This window comes from Pelodiscus sinensis, unplaced genomic scaffold (genome assembly GCF_049634645.1).
Source record: "Pelodiscus sinensis isolate JC-2024 unplaced genomic scaffold, ASM4963464v1 ctg42, whole genome shotgun sequence".
Classification (NCBI taxonomy): domain Eukaryota; kingdom Metazoa; phylum Chordata; order Testudines; family Trionychidae; genus Pelodiscus; species Pelodiscus sinensis.
Window position 1 is genome coordinate 463,890 of NW_027466041.1, and position 24,886 is coordinate 488,775.

General features: G+C 53.7%; 1 protein-coding gene across 4 annotated transcripts in view; it reads right to left on the reverse strand.

Moving 5' to 3' along the window:
* Nucleotides 1-24,886, reverse strand: part of LOC102454141 (tyrosine-protein phosphatase non-receptor type 11-like) — a 124,097-nt gene that overhangs the window by 80,421 nt on the left and 18,790 nt on the right. For 3 of the 4 annotated variants that reach the window (XM_075918573.1, XM_075918570.1, XM_075918571.1), the window contains exons 2-4: nucleotides 21,607-21,729; nucleotides 3,295-3,489; nucleotides 581-773 (exon numbers count right to left, since the gene is read on the reverse strand). In XM_075918573.1, the coding sequence (XP_075774688.1) occupies nucleotides 581-773; nucleotides 3,295-3,489; nucleotides 21,607-21,729 (511 nt within the window). The remainder of the gene's footprint in view (nucleotides 1-580; nucleotides 774-3,294; nucleotides 3,490-21,606; nucleotides 21,730-24,886) is intronic. The other variant, XM_075918572.1, reaches the window with a different exon arrangement.

Here is a 24,886-nt window from a genome sequence, read left to right on the forward strand (position 1 = left end):
ATAGCACTGCCCCCCCCCCCCCCCCCCCCCCCCCCACACACACACACACACACACACACACACAGCTGCCTGTGTGGATGGCAGCAGTGGGGGGAGGCAGCTCCATGTGAGCAGGCTTTAAAGCTGGCTCTCCACACACACCAGCTCCCGCCTCCTGCCCCTAGCTGATACAGAGGCAGCCGGGGGTGGGGGGTGCTGCATGTAACCAAGAGTGTTAACAGATGAGCCCAGGCTTATTGGTGAACTATGTTCTCGACCACACAGTCACATCCCTATTGAGATGTCTGTAATGCCCCTCCTGACCAGTGTTCCCTGTAAGCTGAGTGCTTGGGCGGTCACGCAGGAAAGAGTCAGGTGCTGCCCAGCTGATTAGTAGAGCACCACAGCTGTCAACATGTCTCTCTACTGGTGGTACACATCCACACATGCCTTGGTGCACAGAACAAATCTCCGCCCAGAGATGGAAAAAATTAGAGGGAACATTGCTCCTGACACAATAAACATGCAAACCAGGAAAGAAGCCTTCAAAAACAAACAAAACAAAACAAAAAAAAAGTATTAAGTTCCTGCTTTGTTGTACCTGGCACCGAATCATGACATGGGTCACTTTTGATTTCCCATCATTACTTTCACCTTTATCATCTCCTGTCCGGACTGAAAGAACAAAGTCTCCTGGGTGGCTTTGACTCTCTCGCACAAGAAAGCTTCCATGTTTTCCTTTTTCTGTTAATAACTTATCAGCCTCTTTCCCAGAAAGGTGCCCATGAAACCACCTAAAATTTACAAGACGACAAAAATAGATGAATAGATAAAGTTGACCTTATCCTCACTATACCCAGGACTAAGCCCACCTGGTTTAAACAGCTATAACAAGCCAAAATGTTCATCCTAAACTGAGGTCTCAATGGCCACAAGTGGTGTTAAAGATATACAAGAAGCCCGGCAAATTACAGACTTAGAAAAAATATGTACTGAGAGAGCATGCACGAGCATGTCCTTGTACGGAATAGGGTTGTGAACAACTTGTCGACTAGTCAACTATCCGATAAGCAAATGCTTATCAGATAGTTGACAGGATAGTCAACTAGTCGCTTCCCCCCCAATTTGCTGCCTCTGTCAGAAAAGAGGCAGCATTTGACGGGTACTTCAAAGTGGCAGTGCCACCTGCAGCCCAGGGCCAGCTGGGTTGTCCCCAGGCTGCACTAGGGATGTTAAATATCAGTTAAATGAATAGTTGAGTAACCGCATGAATTCTTATTGGTTAGTTGACTATTCTATAGTCCCCGGGGGCGGGGCTGGCAGCCAGCGTACTCTAGCCTCACCCTGAGGAGCCCACTGCCACTCCGCACTGCTGCCTCTGATAAAGATAAAGTAGCCCCTGTCTGGGAGGGGTCTGAGCTCCCAGACACGGCACGAGCCAGAACTGAGCTAGGCTGCCTGCCTGCCCAGCTCCCAATACACTTTAAATGCAGAGCTGCAGCAGAGGTACGTCCCGGAACTGTCGCAAGCTGGGACTGAGCCAGGCTGCTGGCCAACCTGCTAAAAAATGTACTGACAAGAGGGGGAGGGGAGGGAAATGGGTGTAGTCTATAGCATTAACGGATAAGCTTTTGCTTATCGGTTAATCAACTGCACGATTACATCCCTAGGCTGCATGAGGCATTTCAAAGCGGCGGAGCCCAGAGTCAGTCCCCAGCTGACTCCGGGCTCCATGCAGCGCTTTCGCCTTTGAAGTGTGGCAACAGCCTTAGGGCGGTTGCTACACTTCAAAGGCGGAGGCACTCTATCGACTAATCAAATAGTCGATGCAAAATGCATTAACTATTCGATTAGTCAATTACTCGATATTTAATGTCCCTAGTACAGAAATACTTTAGAAGTAATAAAACATTATGCGCAAAACAGAACTTTCATACACAGAGAAGTGTTTAAGATCCTTCAGTTCTTACACATGTAAACCTTGGAAGAATACCACCAGGAGAAAAGTCAGCAAGAACTGCAGGGAGTTCAAATAAAATTTTCAGTTACTGCAGTTAGACACTTCAGTTTCCCTTATGTATTTTTTGCCACTGCTTATTTTATGCACTTGCATGGATTTCAGTGCTCTCATGTTAACAAAAAGTTTTCCTTGCATGCTATGGAGTACAATTTCATCAGACCTTATGAAGCTGTGATTCTATTATTTTTCCCTGCTTTTTCACTTGTGAGAATAAACTGACATCTACTAGCCGTAATGCAGAATAATGGGTCAAGACTAATTCCAGTTTCCAAAGAGAACTAACTACATTTACTTCTGAAGAGTTCCTTTCCTGTACTTCCTTAGCAAGTATTCAAAGTCCTGAGATCCAACTGATTATTACTGTCCTATTAAAAATGTCAGTTTCAGTACTTTGTGTTTCTGCACTTGACTTCTGCTTTCTTAAGCCCACGTACAATACAGTGTTACAAGGATAAAATTATACTCTGAAATATATATTCAAGTCACTGCAGTAACACAAATAATTCTCTGAAACTTTTTGAAGTTTTTACAACCAATGAAATTTTCCAAGAAGAGTCAGAAAATGGGTTGCGTATTTTACTTTATTTTTTTATTAGTTACTGCAACGTGCACGAGAGATAATTAGAAAGTTACAGGGCCTATTCTCTTTGGCTGCATCTAGACTACATCCCTTTTTCGTAAAAATGATGTAAATTAGACGTATCGCAATTGCTAATGAAGCGGGGATTTAAATCTCCCATGCTTCACTAGCATAAACATGGCTGCCGCTTTTTTCCGGCACGGAGCTTTGCCGGAGAAAAGCACCAGTCTAGACTCTGATCTTGCGGAAAATAAAACCTTTTCCGAAAGATCCCTTATCCCTTATTTCAAGAGGGATAAGGGATCTTTCGGAAAAGGCTTTATTTTCCGCAAGATCAGAGTCTAGACTGGCGCTTTTCTCCGGCAAAGCTCCGTGCCGGAAAAAAGCGGCAGCCATGTTTATGCTAGTGAAGCATGGGAGATTTAAATCCCCGCTTCGTTAGCAATTGCGATACGTCTAATTTACATCCCTTTTACAAAAAAGGGATGTAGTCTAGACGTAGCCTTTCATCCAGATCCTCCCACACTTACTCATGTTGAGTAACAACTTATTTTGCAAATAGTTCCGCGAAAATTTGCTGGATTACTAGTAAGATAAGGCACTGCCATCCTGCTTTTACTGATCAAGGAAAGTCCTTAATGTTAATAGGAATTACATGCACGTGGAAAGGAGAACAGACACCTTCATATTTTTCACCACTATTTAGCTCTCTAACCTTTCAGATGTAGGATCAGCACAATTCAGTGGATATTTTAACTCTATTACGTCTCCATTCTTTTCTTTGAGCTGTCCATGGTGTTCCATGTAATACTGGACTAACTCAGCCAACGTGGCAAATTTTTCTCCTCCATACAGGTCATAGTAGTCGCCTGTGTTCTGGATCTTGATGTGTGTGACAGCTCCATTCCGTCTAATGTTCATTAGAGCAATTAAAAAAATAAAAAAAGTTAGTCAATTTCAAACCAATCACTTTAAATTCCACTCTACAAGTTTAGAATTTTAGCAATTCAGCTTTGCACGTCACTCATGTTCCAGCGAAAGAATTGCAGCATATCTAAATTACTGCACACTATGGGTATGTCTACACTACCCCGCTAGTTCGAACTAGCGGGGTAGTGTAGACATACCCTATGAGTGAAGCAACTATACGTCTTAATAACAGGGCAATGAAACAGCATCAAGGATTACAAGAGGAAGTGGCTGTATAACAGTTACAACTGAAATAAAGTTTATTTGATTCCATAATTACTTAATTGCTTCACTGAACCAAAACAGTCTTCATAATTCCACAGGGTATATTTACATTGCAAAAGATGACCAATGGCAGCAAGTCTCAGAGCCCAGGGTCAAATGACTCATGTTGTGGGGGCTCACGCGAGGGAGCTAAACACTAAGGATCTTACCTATTGGGTGTCACCGAGGTGGGGGGAGCCAGCAGGCCCTGCACCCCCATCCGCAGCCAGACATGAGACTCAGCCAGCAGGTAGAGCAGAAGGGACACAGTGAAGCAGAGGCTCATTGTTAACATAGGAACCAGGAGCAGTCAGTGCAATCCATCTTGGGGAGAAGGGGCCCTGGCCCCTTTGTCCCCCTCCTCCAAGCCCCCTGCTTGCATCCTAAGCCAGTTGAGAGCAACCCTAACATCCCCAGCAACCAGTCCCTAGCCCTGCAAGTAGCCCCCACCTACTCCTTTGTCCTGCTTCCCGGGCCCAAGGTGTTCTCCCACTCCAGCTCTTCCTACATACCTTCCCCCAGGAGCCTCACACCCAAAGATCTCATCGGACGCTGGACACCACACACACACCCCCACCCCACCCAGAGTAGCACAGGACAGTAGGAATCACATCCAACATAAAGCAAACAGAGAATACAATCTCCACTTCGTCACATCGGGTAACAATGAATTCTTAGCGGTTACATGACTATTCAATGGTCCCTGGGGGCGGGGCCAGCAGCCAGTGCACTCCAGCCCCGTCCCAGGCAGCCCCCTGCCACCCCGTGCTGCTGCCTCTATATCACAGGCAGCAGACCCTGTCCATGGGGGTTCTGAGCTTCCTGCAGACAGAGGCTGCTAGGGTGGGGGGGCTGCCGTGAAGCAGCCTCTGGCCACGGAAAGAGGCTGGTCCAGCAGCAGCCCCTATCCACAGGGAGCTCAGAACCCCTGTGGACAGGGGCAGCTGCCGGACTAGGATTTATCTGCAGCCAGAGGCTGCTTCACGGCATTGGGGGGGGGGGGGGGGGGGGGGGGGGAGAAGAGAGTGCATGTAGCCAACAAGATTAAGCCTAGGTTTATCCATTAATCGTGTAGTCATCTACATGTTGACATGGGGTTATCTTGTTTTTGTGGTGTAGACAAACACACATTCTCCAATAGAAGCTGCACAGACCTCCTGGTCTCTATACACCAGGGTTGGGCAATAATTTTTCATAGAATCATAGGACTGGAAGGGACCTCGAGAGGTCATCGAGTCCAGCCCCCCGCCCTCAAGGCAGGACCAAGCTCAGTCTACACCATCCCTGACAGATGTCTATCTAACCTGTTCTTAAATATCTCCAGAGAGGGAGATTCCACCACCTCCCTTGGCAATTTATTCCAATATTTGACCACCCTGACAGTTAGGAATTTTTTCCTAATGTCCAACCTAAACCTCCCCTGCTGCACTTTAAGCCCATTACTCCTTGTCCTGTCCTCAGAAACCAAGAGGAACAAATTTTCTCCTTCCTCCTTGTGACACCCTTTTAGATATTTGAAAACCGCTATCATGTCCCCCCTTAATCTTCTTTTTTCCAAACTAAACAAGCCCAGTTCATGAAGCCTGGCTTCATAGGTCATGTTCTCTAGACCTTTAATCATTCTTGTCGCTCTTCTCTGTACCCTTTCCAATTTCTCCACATCTTTCTTGAAATGTGGCGCCCAGAACTGGACACAGTACTCCAGCTGAGGCCTAACTAGTGCAGAGTAGAGCAGCAGAATGACTTCATGAGTTTTGCTTACAACACACCTGTTGATACAACCTAGAATCATATTTGCTTTTTTTGCAACAGCATCACACTGTTGACTCATATTCAACTTGTGGTCCACTATGACCCCTAGATCCCTTTCCAACATGCTCCTTCCTAGACAGTCGCTTCCCATCTTGTATGTATGGAACTGATTGTTCCTTCCTAAGTGGAGCACTTTGCATTTCTCTTTATTAAACCTCATCCTGTTTACCTCTGACCATTTCTCTAACTTGCTAAGGTCATTTTGAATTATGTCCCTATCCTCCAAAGAAGTCGCAACCCCACCCAGTTTGGTATCATCTGCAAACTTAATAAGCGTACTCTCTATCCCAATATCTACATCATTGATGAAGATATTGAACAGTACGGGTCCCAAAACAGACCCTTGAGGAACTCCACTTGTTATCCCTTTCCAGCAGGATTTAGCACCGTTAACAACAACTCTCTGACTGCGGTTATCCAGCCAATTATGCACCCACCTTATCGTGGCCCTATCTAAGTTATATTTGCCAAGTTTATCAATAAGAATATCATGCAAGACCGTATCAAATGCCTTACTAAAGTCTAGGTATATGACATCCACCGCTTCTCCCTTATCCACAAGGCTCGTTATCCTATCAAAGAAAGCTATCAGATTAATTTGGCATGACTTGTTCTTCACAAACCCATGCTGGCTATTCCCTATCACTTTATTACCTTCCAAGTGTTTGCATATGATTTCCTTAATTGCCTGCTCCATTATCTTCCCTGGGACAGACGTTAAACTGACCGGTCTGTAGTTTCCTGGGTTGTTCTTATTCCCCTTTTTATAGATGGGCACAATATTTGCCCTTTTCCAGTCTTCTGGAATCTCCCCTGTCTGCCATGATTTTTCAAAGATCATAGCTAAAGGCTCAGATACCTCCTCTATCAGCTCCTTGAGTATCCTGGGATGCATTTCATCAGGACCTGGTGACTTGCTGACATCTAACTTTCCTAAGTGATTTTTAACTTTTTCTTTTGAAGGGGGCCACTTTACAAATTCCAGAAGTGGCCACGGGCCAACCTGGAAGGAGCGGGGTTGAGAGCTACCCTTCTGGAAGCTTTGCTTGGCCTGGGGTCCCTGCCCCCTGACTTCCGGCCAATGGAAGGGACCTGGAGCAGAGGGGAGGGTGCTGGGGGCTAGCCTCCTCCCAGAGTTGTCTGGAGTGGAAGCTTAGATTTCATATAACAAGGATTGCAGCTCCTGGCTCCCCACTGCTAACCTGTTGCCTGGCAGCTGCCCGGTCGGCACAAGCCCTTTGAAGAGAAGCAGTTGAAAGAGCTCGTGTCTCTGGCTCCCTAGCAACACGCTAGAGGCGCCGGGAGCAGCGAGCCCTTTTAAGGGCTTCTATTTAAAGTGCCGGCCCCTTTCCCTGCACTTGTCAGGCAGCATTGCCTAGCAGCCCCAGGGAACATGAGAGGGAAGGCGCCAGCCCTTTAAATAGAAGCACTTAAAAGGGCTCACAGCTCTAGAACGTTGCTAGGGAGCCAGAGGCAGAAGCCCTTTCAATTGTTTCTATTTAAAGGGCTTGTGCCTTCCCCATGGCTGCTAGGCAAGGTGCGGGGAAGACGCAAGCCCTTTAAACAGAAACAGAAGAGCTTGCGCCCCTCTCCCGCTCTGAGGCAATGTGCTAGGGGGTGGGGCCTGCAACTGCCTCCTGGGCTGGATCCAGCCTGCTGAAAAGCTTTTGCCCACCCCTGGTATACACAATTCTCATGAGGGACAAAAGTGTTTTGCAACTACAAGACGCCTCACTGGAATTCTGTGCTCTCTCTTTCTCCCGAGTGGAGTCCAGCTCTGCCCAGTAGAGCAGTCAGGTTCTAGGAAACACTGGACAGACTCCCAACTACCACTTGCAAAGAACAACCCAAGGCATCCTGAAATGCAGGGGTGGGGAACCTTGTTAGCATCAGGGGCCACTGACCCCCATAGTCGGGGGCCACACACAACTGAGAAGAAAAAAAAAAAGAGATGTGGCCCCCGACTGAGGAGAAAGACAGTAGATTTTGTGCTCCAGCTCTACAGGGGAATGGGGGGGAGGGCATGTTGGAGCACCAGCGCAGGATTCCCAATGCCTATGGAGCCGGATCCAGGCAAGCTGCTTAAGGGAAATCCCCAGACTGGGGACCCATTTTAAGACAGGTTTGCTCCTTACAATCAGTCACGGACAGCCATTTATGTGATCAATTTGCCTCTACCTGCACTAATGGGGGGGCAGGAGGTGTTGCCTTATAAATTAAAAATGAACACACTTGGATTGAGGTGGAGATGGACATAGGAGACGGAAGTGTTGAGAGTCTCTGGGTTAGGTTAAAAACAAAGGTGATGTCATGCTAGGAGTCTACTACAGGCCACCTACCCAGGTGGAAGAAGTGGATGAGGCTTTTTTTAAACAACTAACAAAATCATCCAAAGTGCAGGATTTGGTGGTGATGGGGGACTTCAACTATCCAGATATATGTTGGGAAAATAACACAGCGGGGCACAGACTATCCAATAAGTTCTTGGACTGCACTGGAGACAACTTTTTTAATTTTAATTTTTTATTTCAGAAGGCTGAGAAAGCTACTGGGGGCTTTTTTGAGCTTTGCAAACAGGGGCAGCTGAGAGGGAGTTTTGTGAGGGGAGTTGGAAGGGGGCGAGATACATTTAGAATCATAGAGCTGGAAGAGACATCAGGAGTCATCAAGTCCAGCCCCCTGCCCAAAGCAGGACCAGTCCCAACTAAATCAACCCGGCCAGGGCTTTGTCAAGCCAAGGCTTAAACACCTCTAGGGATGGAGATTCCACCCCCTCCCTGGGGAACCCATCCCAGTGCTTCCCCACCCTCCTAGTGAAATAGTTTTTCCTAATATCCAACCTGGACCTCCCCCACTGCAACTTGAGACCATTGCTCCTTGTTCTGCCACCTGTCACTACTGTGAACAGCCTTTCTCCATCCTCTTTGGAACCCCCCTTCAGGGAGTTGAAGGCTGCTAGCAAGTCCCCCCTTACTCTTCTCTTCTGCAGACTAAACAAACCCAAGTCCCTCAGCCTCTCCTCATAGGTCATATGCTCCAGCCCCCTAATCATTTTGGTCGCCCTCCACTGGACCCTCTCCAATGCATCCACATCCTTTCTATACAGAGGGCTGTAGCTGGTTTGGCTTCCCGGAGGGGTTCCTCCTCCTCCAGGTCAATGGGTGGCCACTCCACCCCACTGCACTGGCCCTTTAAAAGCTCCAAGTCACTAGTCCATGCCCAGCCTTTCTTCAGGCGGGCAGCACACAAACAAAGTCTTTATATACTCTCTCTCCCACCCACCCACCGAGTCCGCTTATAGCTAGGCCAACCCCTGGTTCAGGGTGTGGCAGCAACACACACAATCAGTTTATAGGGAGCAGCCAGGCCCTTGGTTCAGGGCATGGCCCCAAGCAAACCAACACAGGAGGTTTGGGGGCTCCTTGTTCGGGAGGGGTGCAGGCCAATCGCCTGCGGCAGTGGCGAGGAGGAGACTGACACCCGGTAGGTGGTTGGCAGGGGGGCACCGGCCCACCCACTCCACTGCACCCTGGCCCAGGGCCCCAGGAGAAGTGATGCAAGCTGCTACAGGCTCAGCGGGGGCTCTAGCCCGAAACTCGCCAGCACTGGGGCCTTTAACAGCCCCCACTAACCCCTGAGCCACTTCCCTTCTCCCTCTCAGCCCAGGCATACCGGAGCAATCAACAAAGGCTTCCCTTGTCGACCGCACCACGTCTAGACTACCGCGCTGTGCCAGATCAGCTGATTGTTGGCACAGCGCGGTGGCCATTTTTATTTTAATGAAGCGGGGATTATTTAAATCCCCACTTCTTTGCCTATGCTGGGTAAACTAGTTTACATGGCTCTGTCGATGGAGCCATGTAGTTTAGACGTACCCCTTGGGCCACAGCTCATGGACGGGCGCCTGGAGGATAATTCATGGACCAGAACCAGTGGCTGCTGCTGCTGGCCATCAGCCAGACACTTGAGAACTTTATCCCACTCCATATTAGTCAGAAGGAAAAAGGGAAAGTAAATTTTTTTTTTGGTCCACTGAGGCACACCCTCAACCCCTTACGTCAGGGGCGGGATCGGTACCCACATTCTCCACCAAGTGTAGCCGGTTTGGCTTCCCAGAGGGGTTCCTCCTCCTCCGGGTCAGTGGGCGGCCACTCCGCCCCACTCTAGAGAAGGAGAAGAGGCAGCAGGGTGCAGGGGCTGCTCTCTTCTGTTGTAAAGCAGGCTTTTTCTGTACATGGCCTTCGCGTATAGCCCATCCTGCCACACAAGGCCCCTCACACAAAACCCAGCTACTCAGAGGAGCATGAGAAGCACAATGCAGTTTTTGTGAATGGAATTTGACCTTACAGGCATTCTGGGACTCAGAGGCACCAGAAAACAGGGAGGTGAGCATGACTAGATAGCGCCTAGCTGCATTTACAGATAAGCCTCATTTGACCGTAGCTTGACCGGTCTTAGGGGCAAGGGAAAAAGAAAACATAGGGTAATAAAACACAACTGTCTCATACTAACTATGCCCCATCTGGTCCTGTCCACGAAGGGATCACGCATACATCACGAAAATTCCTATAGGGCAGTACTGTCATACTACCTCATCACTAGCCTATCAGGCCCTGCCAAATGCAGACCCTAGCATGGCATTAGACATCGAATTTTTGTATAAAAGACCCTCTACCCCTTTGTTCGACGGAGGTTCTGTGTATTGAGGGCACGTGTCTTTTTTTGCCCGGCTAAAGGATTGATCACCCTGAGGCTGCCTCCCCACCCTTCGAGTCAAATATAGGGGTGCATGAGTCCTGAGCATGCTCCGAGTTCTAGTGTGTCTTTGTGGTGTTATCATTTCTGGATTTGTAAGTATTGCTTAAATGTATTAGTTATTGGTTTAATTAATAGTTAAATTGTGTTAATTTCACTGTGTAATTCTGTAAAGTGTATCTAAGTTCCGTTAACCACACTGTATAAATTGTATAAACTTGTGTCATGCAGTAGTGTTGTATTTAGGTTAAATATAAGTGTTAGAAATAGAAGCCCTGGAGTTGTTAAGTTGTAAAAGTAGATTTATAACTAACTCCACCAGCTGCCCTAAAATAACCATAGAGGGGCTGGCTTTGGACAGAGTTTTTATTATTATTATATTGGCTTTGTTTTTCTATTTTTCGTTAAGCAAATTAGAGACAGTGATTTGGTATAGTTGAATTGTAAAAAAAGAAGTTTGTAATTAGATGGCTGTGTCTACACTGGCATGAATTTCCGGAACTGCTTAAACGGAATACTATTCCGTTTTCAGTTTTTCCGGAAAAGGAGCGTCTACATTGGCAGGCTGCTTTTCCGGAAAAGCCCTTTATCCGGAAAAGCGTCTGTGGCCAATGTAGACGCGCTTTTCCGGAAAAGAGCCCCGATCGCCATTTTCGTTATCGGGGCTTTTTTCTGGAAAAGACTACTGGGCTGTCTACACTGGCCCTTTTCCGGAACAGTGTTCCGGAATAAGGACTTATGCCCAAGCGGGAGCAGAATAGTTTTTCTGGAATAGCGGCTGATATTGTACAGTAGAGCGTCGTTGCTTTTCCGGAAATTCAAGGGCCAGTGTAGACAGCTCGCAGCTTAATCTAGAAAAGCGGCTGATTTTCCGGAATAAGTGGCCCAGTGTAGACACAGCCATTAAGTACAGCTAAGTTTAGGGTTTTCTACCCTGTAAAAGCATTGGGCAATTACTAGTTTAAAAAACCATTTGCTAATTGTTAGTTTGATAAAAAAAATCATTCCACTTAATAAAAATCATTTGTTTCACCATCATCCAGTAGTTTTCACTGGGTAGTCGGCTTTAACCCTTGAGGCTCCCATCACATCACCGAACCAAAGTGTAACATCTTCTCTCCCCCCCCCCCCCCCCCCGTTCCTGTTCCTGCCTCTGCACCAGCCGGAGCCCTCCCTGCCCGCTGAGGCCTGCTCCCCTGGACGCCACTCCAGTGGCTGCTCCTCACCACCACCACCACCACCAGATGCTGCTGCTGCCTGAGGGGGGGGGGCCTGCTGGCTGCCCCCCCTTCCTCCGCTCCAGAGAAGAAGGACCCCACCAGCACCACCACCCAGAGGCCTTTTCCACCTGGCTGCTGCCCGCCCGCTGCTGCTGCCGCTGTACCACCTGCACCCCGCCGAGGCAGATGAGGATCATCAGTTGGACTGTGGAGGGGGTTTGTTTGTGGAACTGAGCCTCTTATCTGCTCTTGGGGTGGTGGTGGACAGAGACACCGAGAGGGGGGTTGAGGGAGAGGTGCAGGAGCCCTCCCCCCGGTCCAGCTGCCCCCCCCATACCACCACCCCCACGACCCCCTCCACCAACCCTTGCACCACCAGGACTCGCCCCTCGGTGGGGCTGGCTGCTCCCCCCGTCTTTGTCATCTGGGACTGTCCTGCTGCAGCTGTGGGCGAGGACTGAGCCTCCCACAAGCGCTCGTGGGTGTGCTCCCCCCTTGGACTTGGCCCCCCTCCCTCAGCAGTGTTGGGCTGGGGGGCCCCTCACCCCTGCTCCCCACTCTGGAAGCCTTGCCCACCCCAGCCCATTAGCCAGTTCTGTTTCCTTCTCCCTCCCTCAGTTTGCTGACCAGCCCCACCCAGCCTCAGTTTGTTCTATTTGCCCCGCCCACATTTGGCTGGTGTTCTGTTTTCTGGCCCTTACTTTGCCCTGCCCCGCCTTGTTCACCCAATCCCCCCCCCCCCCCCCCCCCCGCAGTCTTGTAGCCCCACCCAGAGTTCCGGTCCCTGCCCTGAGCACTTGTCCCTCCCCCTCCCCTTTTTAGTTAGCCCCCCTGCACATCACCCCCCCCCAACAGCCCCATAGTCCCTTTTCGTACCCCAGTGCAGCCGGAGGAGCCGGCCCCCGCCCTGCACCCGTTACCTTCCCCCTGTCTGCCCTGCCAGCGCCCTCCTCCTCTGCTCCCAGCCTTGCAGGGAGGAGTGGTTGCTGGCCTCAAATGCTCTCGGTTCCCTTGCTTGTGCCCTATCCCTGTCAGTACCCTCCCTCCCTGCAAACAGTCAAGCGGGAAGGAGCAACTGCTTCCCCCCCCCCCCACCAGTGCGTCCTTACCACTCCCTCTAGCGCCCCCTCCCACGCAGTATCTTTACAGGGAGGAGTGGCTGCTAGTCCCTTTTTCAGTTTCCCCACAAGTGCCCACCCTCTGTCAGCGCCCTCCCTCCCTGTCAATAACTTGGCGGGAGGGGGTGGTTGCCCCTCACCCTTCCCCTCCCCTCCCCCCGCCCCTTGCTTTGCGCCCTCCTCCTTTGCCTATAGTCGGCAAGGAGTAGCAGCTGCCACATGCCCCCCCTCCCCCGGTCCCCCTACTCCCCACAAGTGTTACAGCCCCCCTCCCCCGCCTCCATCTTAGCGGGGAGGAGTGGCTGGCACCTCTCCTTGACCCTTCCCTTCCAATTGACCCCTCCCCCCACCTTTATCCCACCCAAGAGGAGCAGATGTCCCGCCTTCCCCAGTTTCCCTTACTGGTCCCCACTCCTCCCCTGCCGACTGAAAGGCGGGGAGGAGTTCCCCTACCCCCTCCCCACCTCCCCCAGCGCTTGCCCCCCTCCACCATGATGGAGGAGGTTCCGGCCTCCTCCCTTAACCTCACAGGTCCCAAAGGTCCCCCAGTGCCACTGACCCCGTCAAACGTTGCGGCTGACCTCCCGACCCCTAACCCGGGCCCCGTGCCTGCCGCGGCCGATGTCCCCCCTGATATGGGTGGACCCTCTACCTCAGCTGGAAAAAAAGGCCGAGGGGGGAAGAAAGGCAAAGGCCCGGCCCGGAAAGTTAAAACTCTCACGGCCGAGGCCGCCCCGCCCACTGCGGCCCAGCCATCTGCCGCAGCCCCTCTTTCCCCTGCTGTTCCCCTCACCGGCTCTAGGGGTGATCCTCCTCCGGCCCCCAGAGCGTACGCCCAGGTGGCTGCTGCTGCCGCCCCCCCAGCGTGCCGCCGCATCATCAGCCCCGACTGCCGCCTCCAGCTCCATCCCTGGTGGCCGAGGCCCCTTTCCCACCATGACCAGGAGGCATGGAGTCCATTGCCTCCTGGTCGCTGCCTCGCCCCACATCGAAACTACGTGCGGGCGTTGGCGAGGGTGGTGGGGGCCTCCAAAATGTACGGCAAGGCGGTGTTCTTCCTTCCCTCGGAGGCCGCCGCCCAGGAGGCGGTGGAGAGGGGCCTGGCAGTGGGGGGCTGTTACCCACCAGCTCTGTGATTCTTGGGGAACCAGAACATGGTCGCCTGTCAGCCTTGTGCTCTTGGGGAGCCAGGGAGTGACATTCATGGAAAACCATCCCCCTCCCTCAGGCCTCTGCTAGAATCAAAGACAAAGCAAAGAAAAGGCCAGGGAAGACACACCTAAACTGCTTCAGACAAGGGTGATACAATTAAGGAAACACCCCAGCCTCATTTACATTAAAGATGGAACAGAGGGACATCTCATTAGCATACAGAATGGAGAGCAGCTCTTCCAAGGCAGGAACCGCACTGAACTATGGGACACCGAAAGCAGAGAAGCACTGCCTGATGGGAAATCCCTGCTCCAGATGCTAATGAACCTAAGCCTGCTCATACCCAAATTAGTCATTATCAGACCAATTCTAGTAACGATCCTATTGACATCTAAAATACTGAAACTGCCTAGTTGCATTGTGAGCTCGTTCAAGGAACATCCCCCATAGCCAGGGGTGATCAGTCTCTATTGTCTCTCCTCTTTCTCTTTGAACTATCCCTATAAAAACTCCTATCCTTGTCCCAAGAAAACTGTTCTGATACCTGGACTTAAACTGCATCAGTTCCATTGAGACTTCTTCATCTCCTGTCTGATCGTGCTGGGGGCTCTGTCCTGCTTTTCTCCTGCCCTCTGGACCCCCGGCTACGATCATCATCTGGGAACCCCGATCAGTGCAAGCTCCGTGGAGTGGTGAGGTCTCTCTCTCTCTCTCTCTCTCTCTTTTTCTCTCTCTCTCAACCATCTCTCTAAGCATAGCCTCCTGACCCTGCCCTGTGTAAACTGTTATATGGTTACCTAACATGTGTAATCAGCTTCAATTTAGATTTAATATTGTAATTGTTAGATTTAATATTGTAACTGTTTGATATCTATTCACTACTCAGAAATAAATCACTTTCATTGTTAAACTGGTTGCTTCTCTCTCTTTCTTTCTCTTTTGCTCACTCTTCCTTAAGGGGTGTTGTTTTGGCTTCCCCATTCGCTCTGCAACAACGCTTCTTGTACCCAAGCAAAAGATCCCTGTAGTGCCCAAAATCCTGTGGGGTTTGCTCATCGTGTGGTTTACCTGTGAATGACTGTGGTGTGAAAGTGGGGATAGGGGGTGCTGAACCTGGGGGCTTATGAGGATGGCAGCTTAAAGTGCTGTTTAATCCAGCCCACGGAGTCCAAAGGCACATGAGGGTGCAGTGTGGCATTGCTGTGAAACCCAGCCAGCTGAGTCCAGGGACATATGAGGGGGTCAGCTTGTGAGTGCTGAGTACCCAGTCCTCTCAGACGTGCTCTGATTAGTGGGTGTGAGTGTCTGTGTGTGTGGCTAAGGTGGGAAGAACCCCATCCTGAGGAACCTAGTTCCTGCAGGAGAGCTCCAGTGGGAGGGGGAATTGGCAGCAGGGAGAATTCAGCTCCATATGAGAGCCCAAGTAAGCACCAACAGCACACTGATAGAATTGTTAACCTTCCCCCAGTCCCATAAGGGTAACCCTGATAAATGAGCATACCCCAGAGTATTGGGCAAATCTGGTAACAGGGCGTGCACGTGCCCCTCGAACCGCTGGAGGACCTGGGCGTACGGGTGGTCCTCACCTCCGTCCCGCCCTTCCTCCCCAATGCCGCCCTGCTGCCTTCCCTCTCCACCATGGGGAGGCACATTTCAACCATCAGCCCTCTCCCGCTGGGCTGTAAGGACCCCGCCCTCCGCCACGTTTTGTCCTTCCGCCAGCATGTACAGCTGCAGCTGCTGCCGGCGGCACGTGGCGGGGTGGCGCTCGAGGGGTCCTTTATGGTGCCCTACCAGGGAGTCCTCTACCGGGTCCACTACTCAACGGATGAGGCCCGGTGCTTCCTCTGCCGGGCGATGGGGCACGTCCGGAGGGACTGCCCCTTGGCCCGGTCGGGGGAGGCGTCGGGGTCCCCCGAGGCCTGGGAGGGCGCCGGCTCTACCACCGCCAGCCCCACTGGTAGTCCGGCCTCCGCGGATGCCCCTCCTCCAGCCAACAGCTCTACCCGGGAGCCGGAGGCGCTCCCTCTAGCCTACCCGAGTGAGCAGGCGGGCCCTGCTTCCACTCCATCCGGCTCTGTGGTGCCCGAGGAGAGGGTGGTGCAGTCGTTGCCGAGTGAGGGAGAAGGCCCCCCCCCCCACGTGGAGGTTTCCCTCCCCACTGCTCTCCCTCCCCTGCCTCAACGCCCCCCCGAAGATCAATTGGGCCCCCCCAGCCTTGCCCCTGACGACCAGCCCTCCACCTCCACCTCGGAGGGCTGGACGCTCGTCGGGGGAAGCGCAGAGCCCGTCGTTCGCGGACTCAATCTCCCCCCTCTGATGGGGAGGGTGGGAAGGCCCCCCTCCGAAAGATTCCGAGGGGGGCCAGAGCTGCAGAGAATGCCCCTGGCGAGTGACAGCAGGAGGCGCCAGCTGAGGATGCCATGGCAGCGAGGGGGGACGGCCTCGTCCCCCCTTCGGAGCCCACTCCTGAGGAGGCCTCGGATGGATCTCCCCCGGCCCTGGTACCAGCTGAGCCCCCCGCCGTCACCGCTGAGGTGTCGCCTCGGCAGCCGGCGGGGAAGGCTCTGAGGCCGAGGGGATGGTATTGAGCTCCATCTTCGACAAGATCGTGGCCCTGGGTCTGACCCCACTTACCCAGGGGGATGACGACCCTCCACCAGCTGGCCTCGGCCCCCTCCTCTCCCTGACACTGACCCTCACCCTATGTCCCAGGTGGCCGATCCCGTCCTCACACTTGGGGTGCCCCTGGTGCTACCCACCAGCCCAGCCGACTCGAGCGCCGGGGCCGAAACCGCCAAGCCCTTAGGGGCGACGACCGGTGCCGAGCGGCGAGGTCTTAAGCTTAGGGATGCCCCTTCCTCTACGGATGGGGCGGGATGACCATCTACCTTTCCTGCTCCTGCCCCCCTGGTTCCCACTCAGGAGGTGCTGCAGATCGGTGTCCCACACTCTGGGGACCCTCCCTCTAACCCTGTCCAAAGTGCCCATTCCCCTTCCCGCCCCTTCCCTCCCTCCCGCTCACGCCCTTGGTCCCGACCCTGCCCTCTATGCACCTGTTTCCAGCCCCGAGTCCCTTCCCATTCCCGATCCCTCGCCAACCGTTACCAGTGTTCCCTCTCCTACCCCTGACCCACCGCCCAGCACTGAGCCCACCCTTCTCCCCGCCCCTGCTGTGGAAACCAGTCCACCGCAATCTCCTTCCCAACCTCCCCCCGCTCCAACATCCATTGTGACACCTGCCCCTTCCCAATTGCCCTTACATCCCTCTACTACTGCCACCCGCGCGGAAGCCATCTCATTCCCACTACCTGCCGGCAGCTCTCAGGGGGTGGTATTTGTGTCCTCAGTTCCATAGGGGCTGTTCTGTTCCCTCCGCCGCCCTTTCCCTTGCCGGAGTCAGGATCGGACAGTGCAGCGCCATTGCTCTTGGCGCCGCGCCGGAGCTCGGAGCCCAGTTTGCCCGTCTCTGTGGCCCGCCAGGTCCTTCAGGGGGCCCAGACGGAGGAAACGTCCAGTGTCCCCTCAGCGCTGGGGGCCGAGCTCTGCCAATTCCTCACGGATACCCACGGGGCTAAGGAGAAGGTGGAGCTTGCCCTTCAGCGCTGGGGGGACTTCCATTCCATCCTGGGGGCCACGAGGGCCCTCTTGCAGGAGGGGAGAGGGGCCAAAAGGCAGGTCAAGAGGAGCTCCGGGCCCTGGAAAATCAAAGGGCCCGGGGCGCTTTTGTTCGATCTCACATCCACCTCCTCTGGGAGACGGATCGCGGCTCCCGCTTCTTCTATGCCCTGGAGAAAAGGAGGGGGGCTAAAAAGCATGTCACCTGCCTCTTGGCAGAGGACGGCACCCCCCCTCACGGATCCGGCAGAGATGCGTGGAAGGGCCAGGGCCTTCTACGCCAGTTTGTTCTCCCCGGATCCAAACGAAGCCGACGCCTGCAAGGTGATCTGGACCGAGCTCCCGACGGTCAGTGCGGGCGACCGAGACCGACTGGAGACGCCTCTCACTCTGGCCGAGTTCTCGGAAGCCCTCCGTCTCATGCCCAACAATAAAACCCCAGGTATGGACAGGCTGACCGTGGAGTTCTACCGCGTGTTCTGGGGCATCCTCGGCCCAGACCTTGTCACCGTCTGGGACGAGTCCTCGGAGAGCGGGGTCCTCCCTCTGTCGTACAGGCGAGCGGTGCTCACCTTGTTGACCTCCGTGACCTACGGAATTGGTGTCCCGTCTCGCTCCTCAGCACGGACTACAAAGTCGTAGCAAAGGCCATCTCGCTGCGACTGCAGTCCGTGCTGGCGGACGTGATCCATCCCGACCAGACCTACACCGTCCCGGGCTGTAGCATCTTTGATAATCTGTACTTGGTCCGGGATCTCTCGGAGCTCAGGTGTAGGGATGGCTTGTCATTCGCCATCCTGCCCCTGGACCAGGAGAAGACGTTCGACAGGATGGATCAGGGGTATCTCCTGGGCACCCTGCAGGCCTTCGGCTTTGGGCCCCGTTTTCTGGGTTTTCTCCGGGTACTGTACGCCCTCGCGGAGTGTTTGGTCAGGCTCAACTGGACCCTGACCGAGCCGGTCAGCTTCGGGCGGGGGGTACGTCAGGGGTGTCCGCTGTCGGGCCAGCTGTACGCTCTGGCGATCGAGCCCTTCCTCTGTCTCCTCCGTAGGAGGTTGACGGGGTTGGTGCTCCGGGAGCCGGAGCTGCGGCTGGTCCTGTCGGCATACGCCGATGACGTGCTCCTCGTGGTCCAGGACCCGGGCGACCTGGCGCGGGTGGAGGCCTGCCAAGCCATCTACTCAGCAACCTCCTCCGCCCGGGTCAACTGGGTCAAGAGCTCTGGCCTGGTGGTCGGGGACGAGTGGCGGGCTGGCTCCCACCCGTGCTTCAGGCCATCAGGGTCCGCTGCTCTATCTGGGCGTTTATTTATCCGCCACGCATCCTTCTCCGCCGGAAAACTGGCAAGGTTTGGAGGCCAGGGTGGGTAAGCAGCTGCAGAGATGGACAGGACTGCTCCAGTGTCTCTCCCTTCGCGGGAGGGCACTGGTACTAAATCAGCTGGTCCTGTCCATGCTCTGGACCTGGAGGTCCTGGCCAAGCTCCAGAGAACAGCTTTGGAGTTCTTTTGGCCAGGACTGCACTGGGTCTCTGCGGGGGTCTTGTCCCTCCCCCTGGAGGAGGGGGGCCAGAGCCTGGTCTGCATGTGCAGCCAGGTCCGGACCTTCCACCTCCAGGCCCTGCAGAGACTCCTCTTTAGTGCAGGTAGTCCGGCATGGAGCATTTTGGGGTGCACCTTCCTCCGCCACCTCCGAGGGCTCTGATACGACCGGCAGCTCTTTATTATCCACCCGAGGGGTCTTCCGCGAGACCTCTCAGAACTGCCGGAATTCTACCAGGACCTCCTCCGGACCTGGAAGCTGTTCTCGGCGACCAGGTCCGTTGTGGCCACCAAGGGAGCCGACCTCCTCGCGGAGCCCCTGCTCCACAATCCAGCCTCGTGCGTGCAGGTGGCGGAGTCTCCCTTGGTGCGCCGGAGGCTGATCCTGGCAGAAGCCACCAAGGTCGTAGACCTCTTGGACTACGACGGGGGGACTGGGTGGATTCCCGATCGCTCGCTCAGCACATGGGGCTCTCGACCCTCCGAACTCCCCTGCGCCTACTCCAGGAGATGAAGGTGGTTTTGCTGCAGCCCACTCTCGACTTCCTGCTCGAGCCCTGCGAGAGGGTACACCCCGCCCCTCCATTCCTGCAAACCCTCCATCTATTTTTATTGGGCCCCTGTTCTGCGGACCCCCAGCCGGCTGCAGGATTTGCAGCCAGTCTGCTTCCGAACTGCACCAAGATAACACCTGGAGCATGAGCATGTACACTCTGCATTTGCCCACCCTCATGTCCCACCCCGACACCAAATGGCGGGACTACCTCAGACCTATAGAGGGTGGGGAACCCCGATGGACCAGTGTATATTCCACATTAATTCTGCGACCCATCGGGGACATGAGTTGGTGACTCCTTCACGGAGCCGTGATCACGGGCGTGTACTTGTCGGCAATGGGGGTGAACTGCGCCACCAGCCCCTTCTGCGGCGTGAGGGAAAACCTGGCGCATATTTACCGGGAATGCGCCAGGTTGCAGCCCCTATTCCAGCTCCTCCAGAACCTCTTACTCAGGTTCCGGCTGCACTTTTCCCCTCACCTTTTTATACGCACACCCAATCCGTGGCCCCACAGAGGAGTGAGACCTCCTTGTCAACCTCCTCCTGGCCCTGGCAAAAGCCGCCATTTACACCACCAGGAGGAGGATGCTGGATGAGGGGGTTCCCTGCGACTGTGGGGCCTATTTCCGTTCCTCCCTTGTGTCACGAATCCGGGCAGAGTTCCTCTGGGCGGCGTCCACTGGCTCCATTGACAGCTTTGAGGAGCAGTGGGCACTGTCTGGGGTTCTCTGCTCGGTGTCCCCACCCGGTTCCCTCGTTTTAAACCTGTGACCCGCACTCCGTGACCGTGTTTTTCTTTATTTGTCCCCCAGAATTAGTTGATCCCTAGGCCTAGTCATCCCTCCTGCAAGGCTGGGGGAGGGGCTTTTAGAAGTGGGCGGGTGTATGTACCAGGTAGGCAGCAAAGCTAAGCTGTGAGCAAGAGACAGGCCCCTGCTCACAGAACTTGGCACGAACAGGGCTGAGAGTGCAAAACACTCATTGGTAATAGGCCCAAGTGTACACCAGTAATTGGTGCTAAGTACCGACTGTAAAACACTAATTGGTACTGGTCATAACTTGAAAGCACATGGTACCACCAGCTCATTAAAAAAAGACCTTGTTACACAGTCACCAAAGATACAGATTCAGGTTTAGGAAAGGGTATGAAATGACAGCGTGATGGATAGAGATGATCTAATCAGGGCGATGGGTGGTATTTAAGTAGTCTCAGAGGGTGGTAACCTGCCACATCAGCAGTGACGTGTAAGTTGTTTGTACCTGTATATAAAGTGGTGTCTTGGAGGGACAGTCAATGGATGATCTAGGGGGCAGTGGGAGTTTCCCACTGATTGAGTCATTCCATTGTTACGAATTGCATATGCGTAGTGGTTCAGTAGAGTTTACTGACAACTATTACTGTACTTCGCTTAGCAATAAACCTGGCCTGGCACCTTCGATCCTTATCTGGTTTGTGGTCTCTGGGGGTTCTCTTGGGGTCTGCTGTGGAGACTAAGTGCACAAGTGTACACAGCACACATCACTGAGCACACACGCAGGCAGCCTTCTAGTTATCATAAACGGAGCCAGAGACCTGTCAAGACACCATGGCAGTAAATCCTGACTAACTATATGCAGTATAAAGGAGCATAGATCTTACAGGCACGATTTTGATAATGCTGTCACCTCTGCTACTTTTTGGACAGGAACCGTAATGGATTCCTTTAAAAAGGTAAGGAGTGGACAAATTTCGAACTGGTCGCCATGTCACCTTTCTGGCTCACTATAGAGCTAGGATCCACAGACTTCCAACCTATGCACAACTTGGAAAACCAAAGATATTTTGGTTCCTATGCAGAAGAAAATGTAAAAATATCAACATGACTGACTGAGAAGACAAAAATGAAGAACTTGTAGTTCACAAAAGTCTCATTTCCCTGTGCTGGCAGAATTGCTCTCCACAGAACAGTGACAACCGGATACGTCTGTATGTTTGGGCCAAGTGGTTACTAAGGACAGAGCCTCTCAAACACTTAACTTACCGAACAGAAAGTGTAAAATCTCCTGGGTTACTTTTGCTGGGCCGGGCCAGAAAGCTGCCATCAACTCCTCTTGTCAGCAGTAAATTTTCTGCCGCCACTCCAGTAATATTTGGGTGAAACCATCTACACAAGAAAAATCATTTAAAAACAGAATCTCTTTGTAGATGATGCCACATTGCCACACAAATATCAGATAACATTAACATCACTGGATGCAATATTGGATTTTAAATATTTTATTGTTATGCTTCAAAAAATAATCTAAAAATGTCAGTGTAACCCTGTAGTGGGTTGGAGTGGCCACCCACTGACCCCGAGGGGGAAATACCCCTCCCTGAGCCATGGTGGGCTCACCTGAATGACTCACCTGGGAGGAAGTCGGGGGTGGGGCCAGGGATAGAAAAGGTCTGCCTGCAAGGCCAGCTGGGGCCCAGCCAGCAAGGGAGCCAGAAGCCTGCTCAGCCCAACCCAGTGAGGAACCAGACCTGGGGGAAGCGGACGGCTGGCCAGGGCCATCTGGCCCACTCCTGGAGGATTATCTGAAGGGCCTGCGTATCTGGCTGGAGAACTTCAACCCTTGCTACCCTGAAGACCTGCCCTAAATAAAGGTACCATACACAGAGGGGAGAAACGGAGTCAGCCCAGGGATACCTGACCTTGGTCTGGCCAAAGGTCAGCGGGCTGCGGCATGGACCCCTGCTGACCAAACTCCGACAGGTCAGCGTGTTTTGGACCGGGATCCCTGCTGACCCAGCAGCCGACTGAGTCAAACTATACACTGCCACTGAGTTCTGTCGACATAACGTCAACAGAACTCGGCAGTTTTGTTGACAGCGGTAAACCTCATTCTACAAGGAATAACGCCTTTTGTCAACGGAGTTCTGTCGACAGAAGGCGTTGTTGCATCTACACTGTCATGTCGACAAAGCGGCTTGCTTTGTCGACAGAACTGGATGTAGTCTAGACGCTCTTTGTCGACAAAAGCCTGTAGTCTAGACGTACCGTCTCTGAGGGACAGCAAAGCTTTTGCAGTGTGCGCTCTGGCTGCCCAGGTTTTGGACACCACAGCACTCTCCTTGCCATGGAGCCGGAGCTGCCTCTGGGCACGCGATGGCCCCACACTGCCATGCTGCAGTTTCTGCAGGCTGCTTTCATAGTCCTGCATGAGCTCAACTCCAAGCTCATCAGAGACCCTCTGCCTGTGTGTGGGAGCAAGGCCCTTGCAACCACACCCCACAGTGTAGAGAAGGTTCTGGAGACTGGACACCAGTTCCAACTGGTGGGACGGGCTGGTGATGGAGCGGTGGGATGACCAGCAGTGGCTCCACAACTTCTGAATGAGGAAGGAGACATTCATGGAGCGGTGTGCCTGGCTCGCCCCTGCCCTCTGTCAATGGAACACCCAAATGCGACCCACCATCCCCCTGGAGAAGCAGGTTGCCATCGCTGTCTGGAAGCTCGCCACCCCAGTCTGTGGGCAACCAGTTCGGTGTGGGAAAGTCCACCGTTGGGGCCCTCCTCATGGAGGTAAGGCATTCTCGGGCTGCAGTCCCGGGGGGGGCGGGGGGGGGCACGATACCGGAAAGGAGGACCCTAGGGATAGGGGGTGCTGGGGAGAACCCTGTCCCGGGGGGGGGGGGGGGGTCCTTGGTCTTCGTTTGTCTCCTTCTGCAGGTGGCGAGAGCCATAAACTCCGTCCTGCCGTGCAGGGTCATCCACCTGGGAGACCTGGACCCCATCGTGGCCGGATTTGCCGCCCTGGGCTTCCCCGACTGCCGGGAGGGGGCATAGATGGAACCCACATCCCCATCCATACCCCCAAACATTGAGCCGCCCAGTACATCAACAGGAAGGGATACTTCTCGATGGTCCTTCAGGCCCTAGTCTACCACAGCAGATAATTTTTGGACATTGTCATCAGGTGGTTGGGGAGGGAGCGCAACGCCCGCATGTTCAGAAACTCCAGACTCTACCAGAAGCTGGAGGCTGTCACATTCTTCCCTCATCATGAGTTCAGGATCAGGGACATGGAGATGCATTGTGGGGGACACGGCCTACCCCCTCATGCCGTGGCTTATGAAGCCATACACCGGCCACCTGAACCCAAGCAGGAGCGGTTTCAATGCCCGCCTGGGCAGGGCCCACATCCAGGCAGAATGCGCCTTTGGGCGCTTAAAGACGAGGTCCAGGTGCCTCCCAACCCCCCTCGACGTGAGGGAGCACAACATCCCCCAGGTGATCTCGGCCTGTTGTGTTCTCCACAACATAGTGGAGAGCAAGGGGGAGGCCCTCCTTCCAGGGTGGGGGGCAGAGGCTGGCTGGGAGGAACAGACCTTCGCGCAACCATGCACAGCTGCCATCCGCCAGGCCCATCAGGTGGGGGTGCACATCTGGGAGGCCCTGAGGGAGTGTTTCGCTGAATGACCCCAGTAACTCTCCCCGGGGCCTCCCCACTCGGGGCCTATGCCTTGCCCCTTGATGCCTTCCCAACAACAACAACCCCTCCCTCCCCCCCCCCCCCCCGCCCCCCACTTTCCTGTAGACTGAATAAAAACAACTGTTTTGCGTTTAAAAAAAAAAAAACTTTGTATTTATTTTTTTTTTCATAAAAGTAACAGGGGAGGAGGGTGGGGGCTGAGAACCTCGGAAAAGAGAGGAAAGGCTCAGAGCTGGGGCTGAGACTGGCGTGTGGCTCGGGTAGCAGTCCCACCTCGTGTCCATGGACCTCAGCGACCTCGGGGGGGGGGGGGGTGTCCTGAGAGAACAGGGGCATAGGCAGGAGGGGGGGGCTGGAGCAGGGTCAGGCAGGGGCTGGAGCAGGGACAGGGACTGGTGGCAGGTAGCCCATCATCTCCCGGAAGGTGGCACATATGTTGCAGTCCTGCTGCACCAGCTTGGTCCACATTTGGGCCTGCCCTTGTGCATCATCCTGGACCCTCCGGGCCAGTGTCTGCTGCATGTCCTGGAGGACGGACACGTGCTTCCTCATGAGGTCATCGTGGACCTTCTGACGCCTGTGGCTTCCCCGGGCTTGGGCGGCTGGTTTGCCTGGTGGTGATCACCCCAGAGTCACAGCTGGTCCGGCCGTGGAGAATAAAGAGGGAGAGGCAGTCAGTCATCCATGAAGACACTGTCCCTGAGGCCGTGCCCTCCTCTGTGAACGGAGAGCAACAGTCCTTGGGCCAGAGTACGGTGATGTGCCAGAAGCAAGGCCATGTATGGCCTGGACAGCAGGTCCTGCCTCACATGGGCCCAGAGGATGTTTTCTGCCCCCATCCCA